At 41.8% G+C, this 17,911-nt stretch overlaps 1 protein-coding gene across 1 annotated transcript in view; it reads left to right on the forward strand.

Moving 5' to 3' along the window:
* LOC124795525 (neuronal acetylcholine receptor subunit beta-3-like) overlaps nucleotides 1-17,911 on the forward strand; it is a 144,098-nt gene that overhangs the window by 22,206 nt on the left and 103,981 nt on the right. The window contains exons 3-4 of the mRNA XM_047259596.1: nucleotides 5,819-5,863; nucleotides 5,968-6,071. Of these exons, the coding sequence (XP_047115552.1) occupies nucleotides 5,819-5,863; nucleotides 5,968-6,071 (149 nt within the window). The remainder of the gene's footprint in view (nucleotides 1-5,818; nucleotides 5,864-5,967; nucleotides 6,072-17,911) is intronic.

Here is a 17,911-nt window from a genome sequence, read left to right on the forward strand (position 1 = left end):
GTGGCGGAGTGGTTACATGACAATAAAATCTTTGTAGTGGACTGGCCTGTACTAAGTCCTGAGCTGAATCCTACAGAGCACCTTTGGGATGTTTTGGAAAGCCAACTTAGTGCCAGGCCTCACCGACCGATATCGATACCTCTCCTCAGTGCAGCACTCCGTGAGGAATGGGCTGCCATTGCCCAAGAAACCTTCGAGCACCTGACTGAACGTATGCCTGCGTGAGTGGAAGCTGTCATCAAGGCTAAGGGTGGGCCAACACATACAGATTTCCAGCATTACCGACTGAGGGCGCCACGAACTTGTACGTCATTATCAGCCAGGTGTCCGGATACTTTTGATCACAAAGTGTACGTAACCTTGCGCACGTCGACTCTGCTACTGCATGAGTGCATCTGTGCCACACCACTCTCACTGAGATGCTAACATCATGACTTCACCGCTGCACGCCTGTCTGCCAGAGTGACTCCATAAGCCGATCACCGTCTGGGGTCGCATAGCGAGGTAAACACGCACCACTTTTTAAGGCTAACTGTGCTGCAGATGCTGACCGCAGCGAGACGTCACCTCAACTAATCCCATACTACTCTTGTTAGCAAAAAAGACAGTATGGTTATCTCAGTGTTCCTGTGACTTTCAATTGCCATCCAACTGACACAATGTACCAGCTGCCGCGCCAAACATCCTGTCTTTCATCCCAGTCTATAGTGGGATAATTGCACACATCAGCCATCCTTGACCTCTTGCACTTTGTATATTACAACATACCATGTTCCTAACTTTACAGTTATCTTTTCCTCGTTCGGAAGAGTTGGGTGTCCTCCTGAGGGATATCGCGCCTACTTCTGTCTAAGCGGCGCGTTAGATCGTCAGAATGACGAGCAGTCATTGTTTGAAATAGAATTGTCCTCGGTGATGAGTCTCGCTTTGAAATGAACCCTGCCGAGCAGCGAAGACGTTTCTGGAGACATCCCAGACAGTGGCGGGATATGGCCCTACAACCAGGAGTGATGGTCTGGAGTGCCACTTCTTTTCATATCAGGACCCATGTGGTTGTGAACCACAGCAAGCTTACAGTAAAGTGGTAAAATATTCTCTTCGCCAATGACAGTAATATTGAAGCACTTGAGAAAACTGGAGAACTCCTTGCAAAGAAAGGAACTGAAACTCCTTTACAATCGGCCAATACGTAATAAAGTTATATTCAATGTAAGGAAAAAACCATTAATTTCCTTTAAGGAATAAAATGACAGATACATCGTAACGAATACAGAAGCTCTAGGAATGAATACAAATTGTCAGTTTGAGTAGTCTTAAGCCACACATAGTGTCACCGACATGTTACACCTTAGCCGTGTGGCATCACTGTGTAGCAGCCAGTGTCTTTAAGTTACAAACTATTCAGGTACAGTCAATACTGTGCTAAGGATTTTTTAGCGTGCAAAAATTCACAAAATTTGAATTCAGTTTTCTATATACATATATGGACCATCAGAGTAATAACGAAAAATGTTAATCTATATCGTTGTAAGGATATTTCCTAAACATGAGTACTTTAATTACACCATGTGCATACATCTATGGACCAGTAATGAACATTAAAATAACTGCTACATCTACTGCACAGCCAGACCGGGCCATGTCCATGGAACAAGGTACAGTCTGAACTTACATTTACTAAGAAAGAATACAAACTCAAAACAGCATTTTCTGCCACAGAACACAGATGAATAATAAATTGATCAAGGAAATGAAAGAGTTTACTAAAACAGTTATTTGAAACGTCAGTTAACAACTTCCAGCTAAGCAATATAGTCTATACAACAAATAATAACTTGGATAACAAAGATTGCAGGTTTGGTGAAAAATTTAACACATGTAAACAATTAAAATCATCTCTATTATGTCACATTAGACTTTCGCTCTGTAGAGTTTTCTGGAAAACGTTACTCCCAAAGCTCTGAGATATGTAATACTAACACCTTATCCTCGTTCTGTGCTTAAAATCCAACATATTATAGAGGGACACTTGCAGGACTACAGAAAAATCAAGACACATCCATATGACAATGTAAAATGCTACAAAATGTTAGTAGTTCTGAGAAAAAAAGGGGTAAGCTGTAGGGAGAGATGGGTAATATACAATACCTACAAGGGCCAAGAGGGAAAAATAAGAGTGGACGACCAAGAACGAAGTGCTCGGATTAAAAATGGTGTAAGACAGGGATGTAAACTTTCACCCATACTGTTCAACCTCTACATCGAAGAAGCAGTGATGGACATAAGAAAAAGGTTCAGCAGCGGAATTAAAATTCAAGGTGAAAGGATATCAATCATACAATTCGCTGATGATATTGCTATCCTGAGTGAAAGTGATGAAGAATTACATGATCTGCTGAATTAAATGAACAGTCTAATGAGTACAGAATTTGGACCGAGAGTAATTCGAAGAAAGACGAAGGTAATGACCAGCAGAAATGAGTACAGAGAGATATTTAACATTAGTACTGATGGTCACCAAGAAGATGAAGTTTAAGGAATTCAGCTACCTACGCAGCAAAATACCCAATGATTGATGGAGCAAGGAGGACGTCAAAAGCAGACTAGCAATGGTAAAAAGGTTATTTCTGGTCAAGAACAGTCTACTAGTATCAAACATAGGTTTTAATTTGAGGAATAAATTTCTGAGAATGTACGTTTGGAGCACAGCATCGTATGTTAGTGAAATATGGACTGTGAGAAAACCGCAGCAGAGGAGAGTCGAGGGTATGAGATGTGGTGCTACAGACTAACGTTGAAAATTTGGTGGACTGATAAGGTGAGAAGGTTCTGCGCAGAATCGGAGAGGAAAGAATTATATGGAAAACACTAACAACGAGATTGGACAGGATGATAGGACATCTGTTAAGACATGAGGGAATGACTTCCAAGGTACTAGAGGCAGCTGTAGAGGGTATAAACTGGAGAGGAAGGCAGAGGTTGGAAAACATACAGCAACAACTGAGGACGTAGGTTGCAAGTGCTAATCTCAGATGAAGAGGTTGGCACAGGAGAAGAATTCGTGGCTCGCCGCATCAAGTCAGTCAAAAGACAGATGACTCAAAAAAAATGTTCCAGTTACTGAGCCCTAGTTGTGCGCCAGCTACTGAAGTACTGAGCCACAGGTGTGTGCTAGCCACCTCAGCCGACTCCTGTAGAGGTCGGTACAGCAGGCTGCCACCGAAGTCTGTACTCTGATGTTGCTCTTCCGCTCTTCCTCGCTACCATAGTCCTGATAACAGAACTGTGCCTCGCTTACTTCTGCGAGTTGGCAACGTTGGCGAGGGCCACATGTTAACTTCAGCACAGGCGTCCTATCCTGGACACTCACTAAACAACACAGATCCCTCGCCTGATGGAGTAATACTTGACTGTAATATATTTACGATTTATCAGTGGACATGAACTTGGCTTCAGTCTGGTGGCCCAGATAATAATCTCACCTCATCATTGCCTTATATGGTGATATATCTAATTACACCACCTATCCTGACATCCCACCACAACTACCGCTACTACAGTTACCTCTATATCCGTACCTCAAAAACAACCGTAAGGTTAATAGTGGGTACTACTGACTGTACCTCAATAATTCTGACATTTGACACCTCCCTGTTGGTACACACTGAGATAGGTTCATACCCCTCCGTGCCCACACTAAGAAAAGCTCATATCGCTCTATGTAAGCCACAATTGACATAACGTGTGATGTACGTCGATGACACTAACATGTTTTGCCATACGATGTAGTCATCAGAAAGCCGGCACTGGCAACAGTCCCGACCAGACTGTTAGCCCAACTCGAGCACAGAATACAGTTCAGGAGAGGATAGTATTCGAACCGCCGACCTCAGAATTCTCATTTTCGAAAGCGTGCGCTTGCTCTGGCCGAAGATCAGCTCCTGGACTGGAGAGAAACAGCAAGGTAGCAGGCAGCTAACGGTCTGTATCAGAACATACACTCCACCAGGAAGCGTACACTCTCAGGAAGCAGTGAGCCAGTAAGTGATCTGACAGTATGAAGACGCCATGCAGTCTGTGTGCAATCTTATGTTCAGAGGAGTACTTGGTGCTTGCGGAGCGTAAATCCGGAATAGGTGACTGGTGGTATCATTGTCTACTGTGCGTGGTCTTCGACTCAGAGTCTGGCACAAAAGAAAAAGAAAGAAAAATGGTTCAAATGGCTCTGAGCACTATGGGACTTAACTTCTAAGGTCATCAGTCCCCTAGAAGTCAGAACTACTTAAACCTAACTAACCTAAGGACATCACACACATCCATGCCCGAGACCGGATTCGAACCTGCGACGGAAGCGGTCGCGCTGTTCCAGACTGTAGCGCCTAGAACGGCTCGGCAGTCTGGCACAGGCGGCGTAGTTCGGCATCATGTACACATCTGGAGACTGTGTGAACAAGGTGCCCTTCATCGGTGCTGACTTCCTGTTGCTAAACCGTGGGACGAAAGAATTTACAGGCAGCTAACACTGCCGGCCGTGGCTTGGCCGCAATGGAAAAATGAAGCTACCGTTTGGAAGCTCATATAATAAAGTAAAACCTCCTACTGACTGGCTCATCCTTTACACTCCTCCCCCTTCTGTGGGTGCGGAGAATGTACGTGAATTCGCTCAATGTAATTATTATTTGAATGCAAACAATATTAGCTTGCAAAACAAAGTAAACATTACTTGACTAAGAATGGCCCTCACGGAAGATGGCAGGGGTCTTAACCTATGGGAGGGTGTAGAGACTCTAAAGACCTCCTTGGGGTCACAAAGGGACTTACGACAACAATATTGTGTGTATACAAGAATCATCATGAAACATCAAAGCAGTATAAAACATCAAAACAAAATTAGAATGAAACATAATAGTGTGAATGAGGTAAACATGCAAAGTGTTCTTGTTGATAGGATGAAGTAAAAATGTCTTTTTTTAAAAAAATAAATAAACTGAAAATGCAAAGATATCATCACTGATGAGTCACTGCGGGGGCGAGTGATGCGAGGCGGCGTGGTATGTTGTCCTCAGCAGGCAGCGCGCAGGCTGCCAGCGGGAAGGGGGCGCGCTGCTGGCCAGTTCCCCTCCACAGCAGCACCCTCATCCCCGAAAAAGCAGTCCGTCGACATAGCTGGTCGTCGCCACTGACTGACGATGACTTCATTACCTCTGCTCATCTTTCTTCGTCATCTTATGAAGGAAACAACCCAGAGCTTTAATATTATACAACTACACGCTTCAGAGGCGTTGGCTAGCTCCTTCTGCTACGCCAATTTCCTCGGTGAGAGTACTTGCCTTCTGAAAAAGTTTTCTCACTTCAGGGTGCGTTGTCACTGCAATGACGGAACCTCTCTCCCTATGACATCATTTTGGTCTACTGGCGCTAGACAGTTCAACGTCCTGGGCTAGGTCACTGCTCAGCACTTATCCGTTATAAGGCTTTTTGCATTACCAGGGAAGAAATGTTAATTTTTATGTGGTTAACCCAAATATATTTTCTGTGACGTAACAATATTGTGCAGGCTTTGGCCCACAGTATGAAGAAATTATTTAAAATATTTAAATGAGAGTTATGATATTTTATGTAAGTACTACGTATCAGCGTAAGCACTTGTTGTATGTTTCTGCTATATTCATTCGGTGTAGTTCTACTGTCTTGATCATAAGTCTGTTGCCATTAAAAAGGAAATAAGCAAATTTAAAGAATAATATAAAATTATTGTAAATTGTAAGTCATGTCTCCTGTTTATCCATAGATTTTTCTTATTATAATAATGTTTCAGTATGGATACGCGCGGGTAATGGAGATTGAAGGCCTTATTTACATTGTGAGTAGAACATGTAATATTTATATCTTCAATTACGTAAGTGATTATTTGAAATTTCCAAATCCTAGTGAGATTTAGTAATAGTGCTGTACTTCTTTCCACAGGCTTGGACGGACTCACGCTTATCTTGGACAGGTAGTGACGTAGTAAAAAATGTTTACGTTTATACTGACGAGATCTGGACACCTGACCTAGGAGTTCTACATAGGTGAGTTCGATGACACAGGGACTAAAAACAATATTCATTAAGTGCATCCCCATTCTCCTAAATTCCTTACATTTTTCCCTTTCTAGTAGCAAATAAATGCACCCCTCTCACCATCAAAACATATTTAAGACCAATAAGTTAATGTTGTCCAGTCATGAGCACCACAATGCTGCTTCACTGAATACGCGTTTAAAACTTTGTAGACATTAAAAAAACAGCGTTAATGAGCCAATAAATAAATAAAGAATGCTAACGTTTTAAGGGTTACTATTCATAGCATGGTAATTATTTGGAACTTCGTATCTTTTGAAGTATCGAAGTAACTGTGGAGCTTCCACTTTTTTTATTTCATTGGCCTCTTGGTAGATCAGTACAATCAGTTGAAACGTACAGGGTTGCCATTCGACAGAAGGCATTAATGTATCGTTTCCACAAATTTGTAAGTAATTTCTAACTTTAATTTCAGTGACATTAATGTTAGCACCTATATACGTACAGTGGCATAAAACTAATCAAAAGTAAGGAAACACACACACACACACACACACACACACACACACACACACACACAAACTGATCGATTATAACTTAATATCAAATTTTAACGTCCGCCCCTGGTTGCCGAGTGGTCAGCGCCGCGGAATGTCGTGCCAAACGGTCTGGGTTCTACTGACGGCTGCGTCTGAGATTTTCTCCGCTCAGCGACTGGGTGATGTGCTGCCCTTATCATCATCATTTCATCCCCATCGACACGCAAGTCGCCGAAGTGGCGTCAACTCGAAAGACTTGCACCTGTCGAACGCTACACCCGACGGGAGGCCCTAGCCATGAGGCATTTCCGTTTACCAAATTAAAAAAAACTCAAATACATCTTCGAAATGTATATAGGGTGCTAATTTTAAGTTATCAAACCAGAATAACTCGACAAATAAGCTTCATACGAAAAAACGTATAGAATCCAAAGTTGATTATTTTCGAGGGGGACATTTGCTGGTGCTAAAACTAGCCGGCCACTCCAGCTCCCTTGGGGTGCGGCGGGAGGCAACTTTAAAATTTCAAATGAGAACCCCCATTTTTTTTTGTGGGATCAGATTCTACGTAAAAAAAACTTCGTACATTTTGTTTTGAACATTTGTTTTGATTCTTGGTACTTGTAGTTGTAATTCAAGGTAATCCATGTTCTCATTTTTGCATGGAAAATGATTACGGATAAATAAAAATGATTTCACTCGTTATTAAGTAGGATGTTTGGTTAGTTAGTTGGCTACTCAGATGATTTGTTTGACAATTAAAAGTTGTGTGGCTTCTTGACCACGAAACAGCAAAACTTATCCGAATATGAGGAAAAAATTAATACAGTATTTGGGTGAACATTTGTAAAACTCTAATTCCCCTCTCTCAAGCTCCACCCTATGGGGAGCGAGGGAGAGTTTTAGTTTTAGCGAATCAAAATTTACGAAGTAAATAAGTATTTTTTATTTATCCGTAACCATTTTCCACGCAAAAATGAGAACATGGATTCTCTTGAATTACAGCGCCAAATAACAAGAATGAAAACAAATTTTTAAAACAAAATGTACGTAGTTTTTTATGTAGAATCTGATTCTGCAATAAAAAATGGGGTTCCCATTTGAAATTTTAAAACTGCATCCCGCCCCATCCACAGGGGGCAGGGGTGGCGGGCTAATTTTAGCACCAGCAGATGTCCCCCTTGAAAATAATCAACTTTGGATCCTGCACATATTTTCGTGTGAGGCTTATTCTTCGAGTTATTCTGGTTTGTCAACTTAAAATTTACACCCTGTGTATTTACTGTTCTCAAGAGTAGTAATCAGTTTAGTTATTTACTTGATCTCTTGTCTTTAAAACGAAACCGAGATATTTTCTAAATATGAACACTCGGATTGTCAATACAGTGCAGTTTCACAATTCATATCCTTGACTAGAAAAGCATTGCGTACTGGTGTCCCGTCGGGAATCTTCGACTTCATATCTAGCACGTTTCCTGTCCCTCCACTATGAATTTCTGGACATTGTACCACTAAACACCTCTCTTAAAAGGATACTAATTGACATTCCGTATACAAGGAAATTTACCTCGTTACGAGCTTTATCTACACAGAAACAAACTCCTTCCTAAGCGTGATGTCACTTATCGAAACAATTCTCCTGATACACACTTAAATTTATGAAACAAACAAGGTTCACATCGACCGCGAACGTGATGCTAGACGCATTTAATCCTCTCCATTTCTGAGTAGCACTTGCACCGTACAGCCTCATTTATTGATTGGAAATATTCAAATATGCGTCTCAGTTTTTATACTCTGCAGCTCACTCTAGTACCATGGAAGTTGTAACACATGTGATATCATCCAGTGCTTCTTTCTTGCCAGTGTTTTCCAAATCTTCCTTACTTCGCCGATTCTGCGAAGAACCTCCTCTTTTCTCATCATACCAGACCACAAACACTGGAAAAACCATTTTGCAACACCCCCTCTCAGAGGCTTCAATTTCCTCCTTTCCTATATGTTCCGCACTCCGTGATTAAGCACCATGTAATGTTATGCTGCAAACGTACATTAGAAATACGTTCCTTTAGAACATGGCCGGCGTTTCTTACTTCTCTTGGCAGCGAGTGCCGTCCTTGCCTGCGCTAATTTGCCCTTTACGTCCTCATTGCTTCGTCCGTTATGAGGAATTTTGCTTCAGTTGCTGAATTAATTAGTTCGTAGTCCCAATTTTGATTTTAACCCTATCGTTAGTCACATTTGTGCTACTCCTCATTATTTTCGTCTTTCTTCGGTTTCTCACAATCCATATCTTGAATCGTTCAGCTGTTAATTCAGTTCAGCACGTCCTGAAGTTCTTTTGCTCTTTCACTGAAGGTACCAAAGTCATCAGCGAATCATATCACTGATATCCTTTCACTTTGAGTTTTAATCCCATTCTCGGCCCTCATTTAACCCTTTTCTTAGTCTAAACGAAAAAACAAAAACAAAAAAATACACTGAAGGAAAAAAATCACAAAACCAAGATGGAGTTGTGCGACCTAAATCAAAGTTAGTAGGCGTGTTCTTACATCTGAAACATTATGTCTATCCCAGTGTAGCGCAAGTCGCATACGAGTGGCGCTATTAGTGCCACTATGGTTATGAAAATCAGGTTTGCTTTAAAATACAGGTTGTATTGGTCGTGAGCGTAAATTACCTTTCATACAGCACTTGATGAGTTGATGTTAGTCATGAATGCGTTTACGGTGACAAATTCACCACTATCAACACCTCACCGAGTTTGAACACGATCGTTTAATAGGACCACCACAAGCTCCGCGAGACTGTGGAAAGACTTGGCAGCGATGTAGCCATTTTACATGACTGCTAACAGCGGTGATCATTAGAATACACGGTTGGAAGAAGACAAGGCTGCGGACTCCCACGTGGCACTACCGTGTTCGGCGTATCGCTTTGGCGCATTGTACTGTATCTGGAGCAACAATCTGAGCAGCAGTTAGTGCAACAGTGACACAACGAAGTGCTACAAATCAGATATTTCAAGGACCGCTCCGAGCCAGACTGCCTATAGCGTGCATTCCACTGACCCCACATCATCGCCATTTGCAACTTCAGTGGTATCAAGCGAGAGGTCATTGGAGGGCGGGGAAGAGGTCTTTTGTGTTTTGTGATGAAAGCTGGCTTCTCTGAGCGATAGCAATGGAGATACTAATGAAGACAGTGTTGCCAAAGCAGAGTTACTACACACAGCCTTCCGAAATGCCTTCGCAGAAGAAGAGGAAGCAAATATTCCAGAATTCGAAGCGAGAACAGCTGCCAACATGAGTAACGTAGAAGTAAATACCCTCGGAGTAGTGAAGGAACTTAAATCACTTAATAAAAGCAAGTCTTCTGGTACAGACTGTATACCAATTAGGCTCCTTTCAGAATGTTTTGAGGCATTAGCTCCATACTTAACAATCATATACAACCTTTCGCACGACGAAAGATCCGTACCCGAAGACTCAAAAGTTGCACAGGTCATACTAATATTCAAGAAAGGTAGTACCAGTAATCCACTAAATTACAGACCCATATCATTAACGTCGATATGCAGTAGGATTTTGGAGCATATATTGTGTTCGAACAATACGAAATACCTTGAAGAAAACGGCCTATTGACACACAGTCAACATGGGTTCAGAAAACATCGTTCTTGTGAAACACATCTAGGTCTTTATTCGCATGGAATGTTGAGTGCTATTGACAAGGGAATTCAGATTGATTCCGTATGTCTGTATTTCCGGAAGGCTTTTGACACTGTACCACAGAAGGGCCTCGTAGTGAAATTGCGTGCTTATGGAATATCGTCCCAGTTATGTGACTGGATTTGTAACTTCCTGTCAGAGAGGTCACAGTTCGTATTAACTGACGGAAAGTCATAGAGTAAAACAGAAATGATATCTGGGGTTCCCCAAGGTAGTGTTATATACGATTTGGGAGACAATCTGAGCAGCCGTGTTAGGCTGTTTGCAGATGGCACTGTCGTTTATCGACTAATAAAGTCATCAGAAGATAAAAAAAAATTGCAAAACGATTTAGAAAAGGTATCTGAATGGTGCGAAAATTGGCAGTTGACTCTAAATAACGAAAAGTGTGAGGTCATCCACATGAGTGCTACAAGAAATTCGTTAAACTTCGGTTACACGATAAATCAGTCTAATCTAAAAGCCATAAATTTAATTGAATACCTAGATATTACAATTACGAACAACTTAAATTGGAAGGAACACATAGAAACTGCCTACACTACGCTTGTCCGTCCTCTTTTAGAATACTGCTGTGCTGTGAGGGATCGTTACCAGATAGGGCTGACGGAGTACATTGAAAAAGTTCAAAGAAGGTCAGCACGTTTTGTATTATCGCGAAGTATGGGAGAGTGTCACTGAAATAATACAAGATTTGGGCTGGAGATCATTACAAGAAAAGCGTTTTTCGTTGCAACGGAATCTTCTCACGAAGTTCCCATCACCACCTTTCTCCTCTGAATGCGAAAATATTTTGTTAACATCGACCTGTATAAGGAGAAACGATCACCAAGATAAATAAGAGAAATCAGAGCTCGTACGAATAGATATAGATGTTTGTTGTTTCCGTGCGCTATACAATATTGGAATAATAGAGAATTGTGCAGGTGGTTCGATTAACCCTCTGCCAGGTTCTAAAATGCTATTTGGAGAGTAGCCATGTAAATGTAGATGTAGAAGCCACTGGACGTAATGAAGTATTACATAATCCTAAAATAATGCTCTAGCTTATGTTGCCGTACGTGGTAGTTTTTGTATTATAGCTTGTTTTCTATGGTAATATGACGTTTCAAAACATTATTGCAAGCAAGATCTATCAAGTCAGAACCGTTTTTTGTATGTTTTGCGCAGGCCAAGTATTGTGTGGGAATATCATCTTCTTTAACCTTTTTCAGCATGTAATGGTTGTATGTTCGCTGATTAAGAGTACAGTGAAAACTTGTAAGGGGAATGCTGGATATTAAACTGACCTACTAATCATTAGTAGTTAGATAAACCCCTGATTGCCGAAGCACCACTGTAGTATATAAATGTTTAGAATCCAGTATTAAACAGAAACGCTATCTGGCTTCAGGACACTCAAGAAAATTGGCACGAAACGCACACACAAATATTTCTGATACGGTATATCAAATTAGCGTAGATATGTACTTTAACATCAAACTGTAGGTGACAATTCATAAAATACGACCAAACGTAGGGCCTAATGTAATGTGGTAACATTCAGCTTACAGCGTCACATCGTGCAATGAGGATGTTTTCTCCCGATTGGGACGCTGATGAGCTTGCCGTTTAGTATCCTAAGCACCAATCACGTCTCATCTCATCCTAGCGACCACTTACAAAACTTTGACCCGAAAGACTGATCACTGACATACTTCATCAGACCAACGGAATAGTGATGAAGTCCAACGACAGAATTCACATATTGCGGAAAATGGGGGAAACTAGCCAAGCCTTTTCAAAGGAAACATTCCGGAGTTTGTCTTAAAAGAATCTTAAGTGGGGATGGCTGGACAGGGTTTTGAACTGTCATCCTCTCGCAAGCGAATACGGAGTGCTGAAAACTGAATCACCTTGCTCGGTGTAAAAAAAAGCATAGTACCCAACGTGTCTACGAGAGGCGTTTGAAAATTCCGGGTAAAGTCCGAGAGACGGCACTACCTGCGCGTATGGAGGTTATGTATAGTTAGTAGCATCTTTGGACAGAACGCTTACCAAGTTTTAGCCATATTGGTCTATGTCTTTGTGTTGGCATTCGTGTGGATCAAGGAAGTCGAGTGATTGTCAAAAAATGGACGAAAAAGAATTTCGCGTCATGATTAAACATTACTTTATGAAAGGCAAAACGCCTCAGGAGACTAAAGAGAAGCTTGATAAACATTAAGGTGATTCTGCACCTTCGATTAAAACAGTTTATAAGTGGTTCCAAAATTTTCGAAGTGGCTATATGGGCACAAGGGATGCTTAACGTTCTGGACTCCCTGTGGAGGTTACGACTACAGAAATCATTGATAAAATCCATGATATGGTGATGGATGACAGAAGAGTTAAGATGCGTGAGATTGCTAGTGCTGTGGTTATCTCGTATGAACAGGTACATAATATTTTGCATAAACATTTGGACATGAGAAAGCTATCCGCAAGATGGGTTCCGCGATTGCTCACGCCTGACGAAAAACGGAATCGTGTTAAGTGTTGCAAGGATAGTTTTCAGCTGTTCCGGAAGAATCCGCAGGACTTTAAGCGTCATTTTGTCACTGTGGATGAAGCATGGATACATTACTATACTCCTGAGACTAAACAACAATCTAAACAACTGGTTACCAAGGGAGAATCTGCACCAAAAAAGGCGAAAACCATTCCGTCGGCTGGAATAGTTATGGCGACTGTCTTTTGGGATTCGCAAGGGGTAATCCTCATTGACTATCTGGAAAAGAGTAAAACTATTACAGGTGCATATTATATATCGTTACTGGACTGTTTGAAAACCGAGCTGAAATAAAAACGCCGGCGATTGGACGGCAAAAAAAGTCCTTCTCCATCACGACAATGCACCAGCACACACCTCAGCAGTTGTGGTCGCAGAATTAGTGGAAACAGGATTCCAACTCGTTTCACATCTCCCATGTTCTCCAGACTTGGCTCCCTCGGACTACTATTCACTCCCCAATTTGAAGAAATGGCTGCCGGGAAAAAGATTTTATTTAAACGAGGTGGTGATTGCAGAAACTATAGCTATTTTGCAGACTTGGACAATTCATATTATTCGGAAGCGATCAACAAATTAGAACAGCGTTGGACGAAGTGTATAAGTCTAAAGGGAGACTATGTCGAAAAATAAGGAAGGTTTACTCCAAAGAAGTAAGTAGTTTTTATTTTTTCACGGACTTTTCAAACGCCCCTAGTACAATGTGTCTCTCGCATCAATGTGAAACTGCGTAAGAACAGATATCGTAAATGGCTCCTCACTGAGGAGACTTGAGACGGCTTTTGAAAGGCAATCAGTTTCGTACCACCACATGAACTGCTGCTGTCAGTGGAGGTATGTCCAGCTCAAATATTTTCCCAACGAACATTGGGATGGGATATACACACACTAGACGTCGGATATATCGTAAAAGGCTATTGCTTACAGTAGCAGACAACGCTGCGCACCTTGTATGAATCAAAAAAACGAACGAAGTGGACGTTACGAGTCTGGAGACGTACAGTGAGGTCGGACAAATCGTAAAGATATGTGCTTCCAAATGCTGAAAGCCATCGAAGGCAGCGACGGCCAAATGAGACGTTCATGTTGCAATGTGTACGGGGTGTGCTTCTCGTTGGAGGTAGGTACGTGAGTCTTAGGGGTATATTTCGTATCACAACTTGGAAACAATCCATCAGCATACAACTCTGTAATAAGGGCAGCCACATCCGTTGAAACTCGTAGTAAACTTTAATAAAGCAACTGAAAGGTGTTAATTGATGATTTAGTCACCACCGTTTTCGCTGCATTAAAGCAGCATCTTTACATGATTCTACAAAGAACGGAAAAGTCCTTGTAACCTATATATTTAAAAAAATAAATTAAGGACAGCCAATAGAAGTAAAGCCAAATGTAAATACTTGCTGTAGTTTCACGTAGATTATTACGCAGAGACGCCCCCAACGTTTGTTGTCACAGAATCCAACCCCACGAGGAGGAGAAGTAATTAAAAAAATGATACTCGGCAGAGCATTGGGGCGTACAGGGCGGGGAATGAGACACTGTGGCAAAAATAACCGTAGTTAATGTAATATATTAATCGTATGATGATACAGAGCTCCGATCAAATACATAATTTTAAAAGTATACAGGGTAAAAATGGAGAAGCAAAATACAGGTACAGAATCAAATGTCCAAAGTATTATGCTAAATTATGTACACGTAGCACAAGTTCTTAGATTTCTAAGTCCAATCTGTTGATCCAGTTGAGCCTTTCAGGTGATGCATGATGGATGTCATTTATTGATCCCCCGACGGCCCGTTTCGGGCATTCACCAACAATGTGATTTATTGTTTGTAGGGCAACTCCACAGTCACAATCTGGAGTTGTTGCCCACCCCCATTTGTGCTTTAGATATCTACAGTTCTCTTGTCATGTTAGGATTCGGTTGATGGTTCTTCACTCTCGTCTGGGGAGTGTGAGACCTGGAACTCGCATGGAAGGCTTTTCTACCAGATGACCGTTGAACAGTGACGTTTCTTCCCACTGACTTCTCCATACTTTGTTGATGTTAAAGTCGGAGGCTTCGAGATGATGTGCAGTTCACCAAGGTGGTTTTCTTGGCTTCAGACGCTGCTGTTCTGCTATTAATATATCGATATCGCTGTGTACGGGTAGCTGGGGGTTCTTCTGAATGTTTCCACAGATCTTCAGGAGAGCATCTGATCTTCGTACAGCTGGAGGTTGGATGTTACTTAAAACTGATAGCCATGCGGTTTGAGTGCTATGTATGCAGCCTGGGATAAGTCGCATTGTCTGGTTGAGTTGCACATCTACAGTGAGCACTGTTCATCCAAACTGGACAACAGTAATCAGCGACAGAGGATGATAGTGCCAAAGCAGTTGATCTTAGGATTCGAGCACTGCAACCCCAGGAGGTACTAGCAAGCTTCTGAGTCATATTATTACGGGTCTTCACTTTTGCGGCCACTTTGGAGAGACTTTGTAGAAAAGTTAGGAACCTATCGAGTGTTATTTCGGAGTACTTCGGTGTGCTGCAGCACTTAAAGCTTTGTCCTTGGAGTTTAACTTCTGGTTTATAGTCAGAGTGTTTTTTCCGTAGTTGGAATGCTGAAGTAACTTTTCTGAGGGTTTAGGCGGAGGCACCATTTCCTGAAGTGTGTGTCCAGTATTTCCATGTCGGCAGTTAATGTGCTTTCAGCAGTGGTGAAACTGGAGCTCGGGGGGGGGGGGGGGGGGGGGAAGAGGGGCAAGATTACTCGCGTCCGTAACATACCCTAAGTCACACGTGCCTCCTGTGTGGTACTAAATGAGTAACAACAACAGGATGAGACCGAACTACCCGGAAAGGCCTCCCGGTCATAAAATGCAGAGCAATATATTTGATTAAAATGTAATGCAAGAAGCCGAATATATCATCAGTGGAGCGTCTGCCGGAGAAAAGTAACTAATCAAACATCCTCGCCGGCCTGTGTGCCCGAGCGGTTATAGACGCTTCGTCTGGAACCACGTGACCGCTACGGTCACAGGTTCGAATCCTGCCTGAGGCATGGATGTGTGTGACGTCCTTAGGTTAGTTAGGTTTAAGTAGTTCTAAGTTCTAGGGGACTGATGACCTCAGATTTTAAGTCCCATAGTGCTCAGAGCCATTTGAACCATTTGAAACATCCTCGTTACTACAAATCTAAAAGCCCCCTCCCACGCCGCCCCAAGCAAGAAAAAGTTATAGAAGATCAAAAATCGGGAATCAAGAAGTTAATTAAGTTGGTGGGCCTAGATGGGCATCCATGTACAAATTGAATGCAGATGAAGGACGAAAAATATTTTAAAAAATTCTGTAAGGTCATTAATCTTATCTAAGGCAACTTACCGGCAACAAACTAGTCAGAAAAGAGACTGAATATCAGATAACAGAGACCCCATTTACAATGGCAAACCTAAGGAACCGGAAGAACAGATTAATGAACCGCCTAACATAACCTGAACGTTCCAACACACCAATGCAACAGGAAATTTACAAACTCTGTAGTTGGTTGTCGCGTGGTCAGAACATTGGAGGCGGTTAGCTGCATACTAAACTGTCGGGAATAACTATGTGGACGGAGGAGCTAGTGTCCAGTATTGATTTTGTGACTACGAACGTTGGGAGCGTCTCCATTTGCTGATCTATGTGACACTGCTTTAACACTTTTTATTTGGGTTTAATTTTATTATCTGACTTTATTTTTTATAGAAAAATAGACTTCGATGTGGACCCACCTTAAGAGGCTGCTTTAACGCAACGAAACCGGTCGTGAATAAATCATCAGTTAACAGGTGTTTGCGGCTTTATTCAGGTTACAATTATACTTATGTAAGTTAGCGTAAATACGAACCAGGGCGTTTGTATGAAAGTTCTCAGAAACCAAGTATCGCCCTGTTTTCTATATGTTTCAAAATGATAAAAGCCAACTTCACCGTCTGTACTGGTTCACTGCATCTCTGAACCTTAATAACATAAGAAATTTGGAAGTACGGGTGAAACGCAGCAATCAGCGTCCCCGCAAAATGTCAGCTCTACGGAACCTAATCATGAACGACCAACTTCAGCTGTATACGGCGTACCTGAGCTCTGTAGAAAATTGGTCCTTACTACACTCGGTGAAATAAATAACTGATGCAATTATAAAGTGTAGCGGTGGTTTTGCACGGTATCTGGGTGACGTCTCCTCCATCTGACCAATTTTTGTCCGTTGACGTATTTCACCAAACCATGTTCTTTTTTTTTTTTTTTTTTTTTTTTTTTATCATCAGTCTACTGACTGGTTTGATGCGGCCCGCCACGAATTCCTTTCCTGTGCTAACCTCTTCATCTCAGAGTAGCACTTGCAACATACGTCCTCAATTATTTGCTTGACATATTCCAATCTCTGTCTTCCTCTACAGTTTTTGCCCTCTACAGCTCCCTCTAGTACCATGGAAGTCATTCCCTCATGTCTTAGCAGATGTCCTATCATCCTGTCCCTTCTCCTTATCAGCGTTTTCCACATATTCCTTTCCTCTCCGATTCTGCGTAGAACCTCTTCATTCCTTACCTTATCAGTCCACATAATTTTCAACATTCGTCTATAGCACCAGCGTTTTCCACATATTCCTTTCCTCTCCGATTCTGCGTAGAACCTCTTCATTTTTTACCTTATCAGTCCACATAATTTTCAACATTCGTCTATAGCACCACATCTCAAATGCTTCGATTCTCTTCTGTTCCGGTTTTCCCACAGTCCATGTTTCACTACCATACAATGCTGTACTCCAGTCGTACATCCTCAGATATTTCTTCCTCAAATTAAGGCCGGTATTTGATATTAGTAGACTTCTCTTGGCCAGAAATGCCTTTTTTTGCCATAGCGAGTCTGCTTTTGATGTCCTCCTTGCTCCGTCCGTCATTGGTTATTTTACTGCCTAGGTAGCAGAATCCCTTAACTTCATTGACTTCGTGACCATCAATCCTGATGTTAAGTTTCTCGCTGTTCTCATTTCTACTACTTCTCATTACCTTCATCTTTCTC

The sequence above is a fragment of the Schistocerca piceifrons genome, chromosome 4 (assembly GCF_021461385.2).
Source record: "Schistocerca piceifrons isolate TAMUIC-IGC-003096 chromosome 4, iqSchPice1.1, whole genome shotgun sequence".
NCBI classification, from domain to species: Eukaryota; Metazoa; Arthropoda; class Insecta; order Orthoptera; family Acrididae; genus Schistocerca; species Schistocerca piceifrons.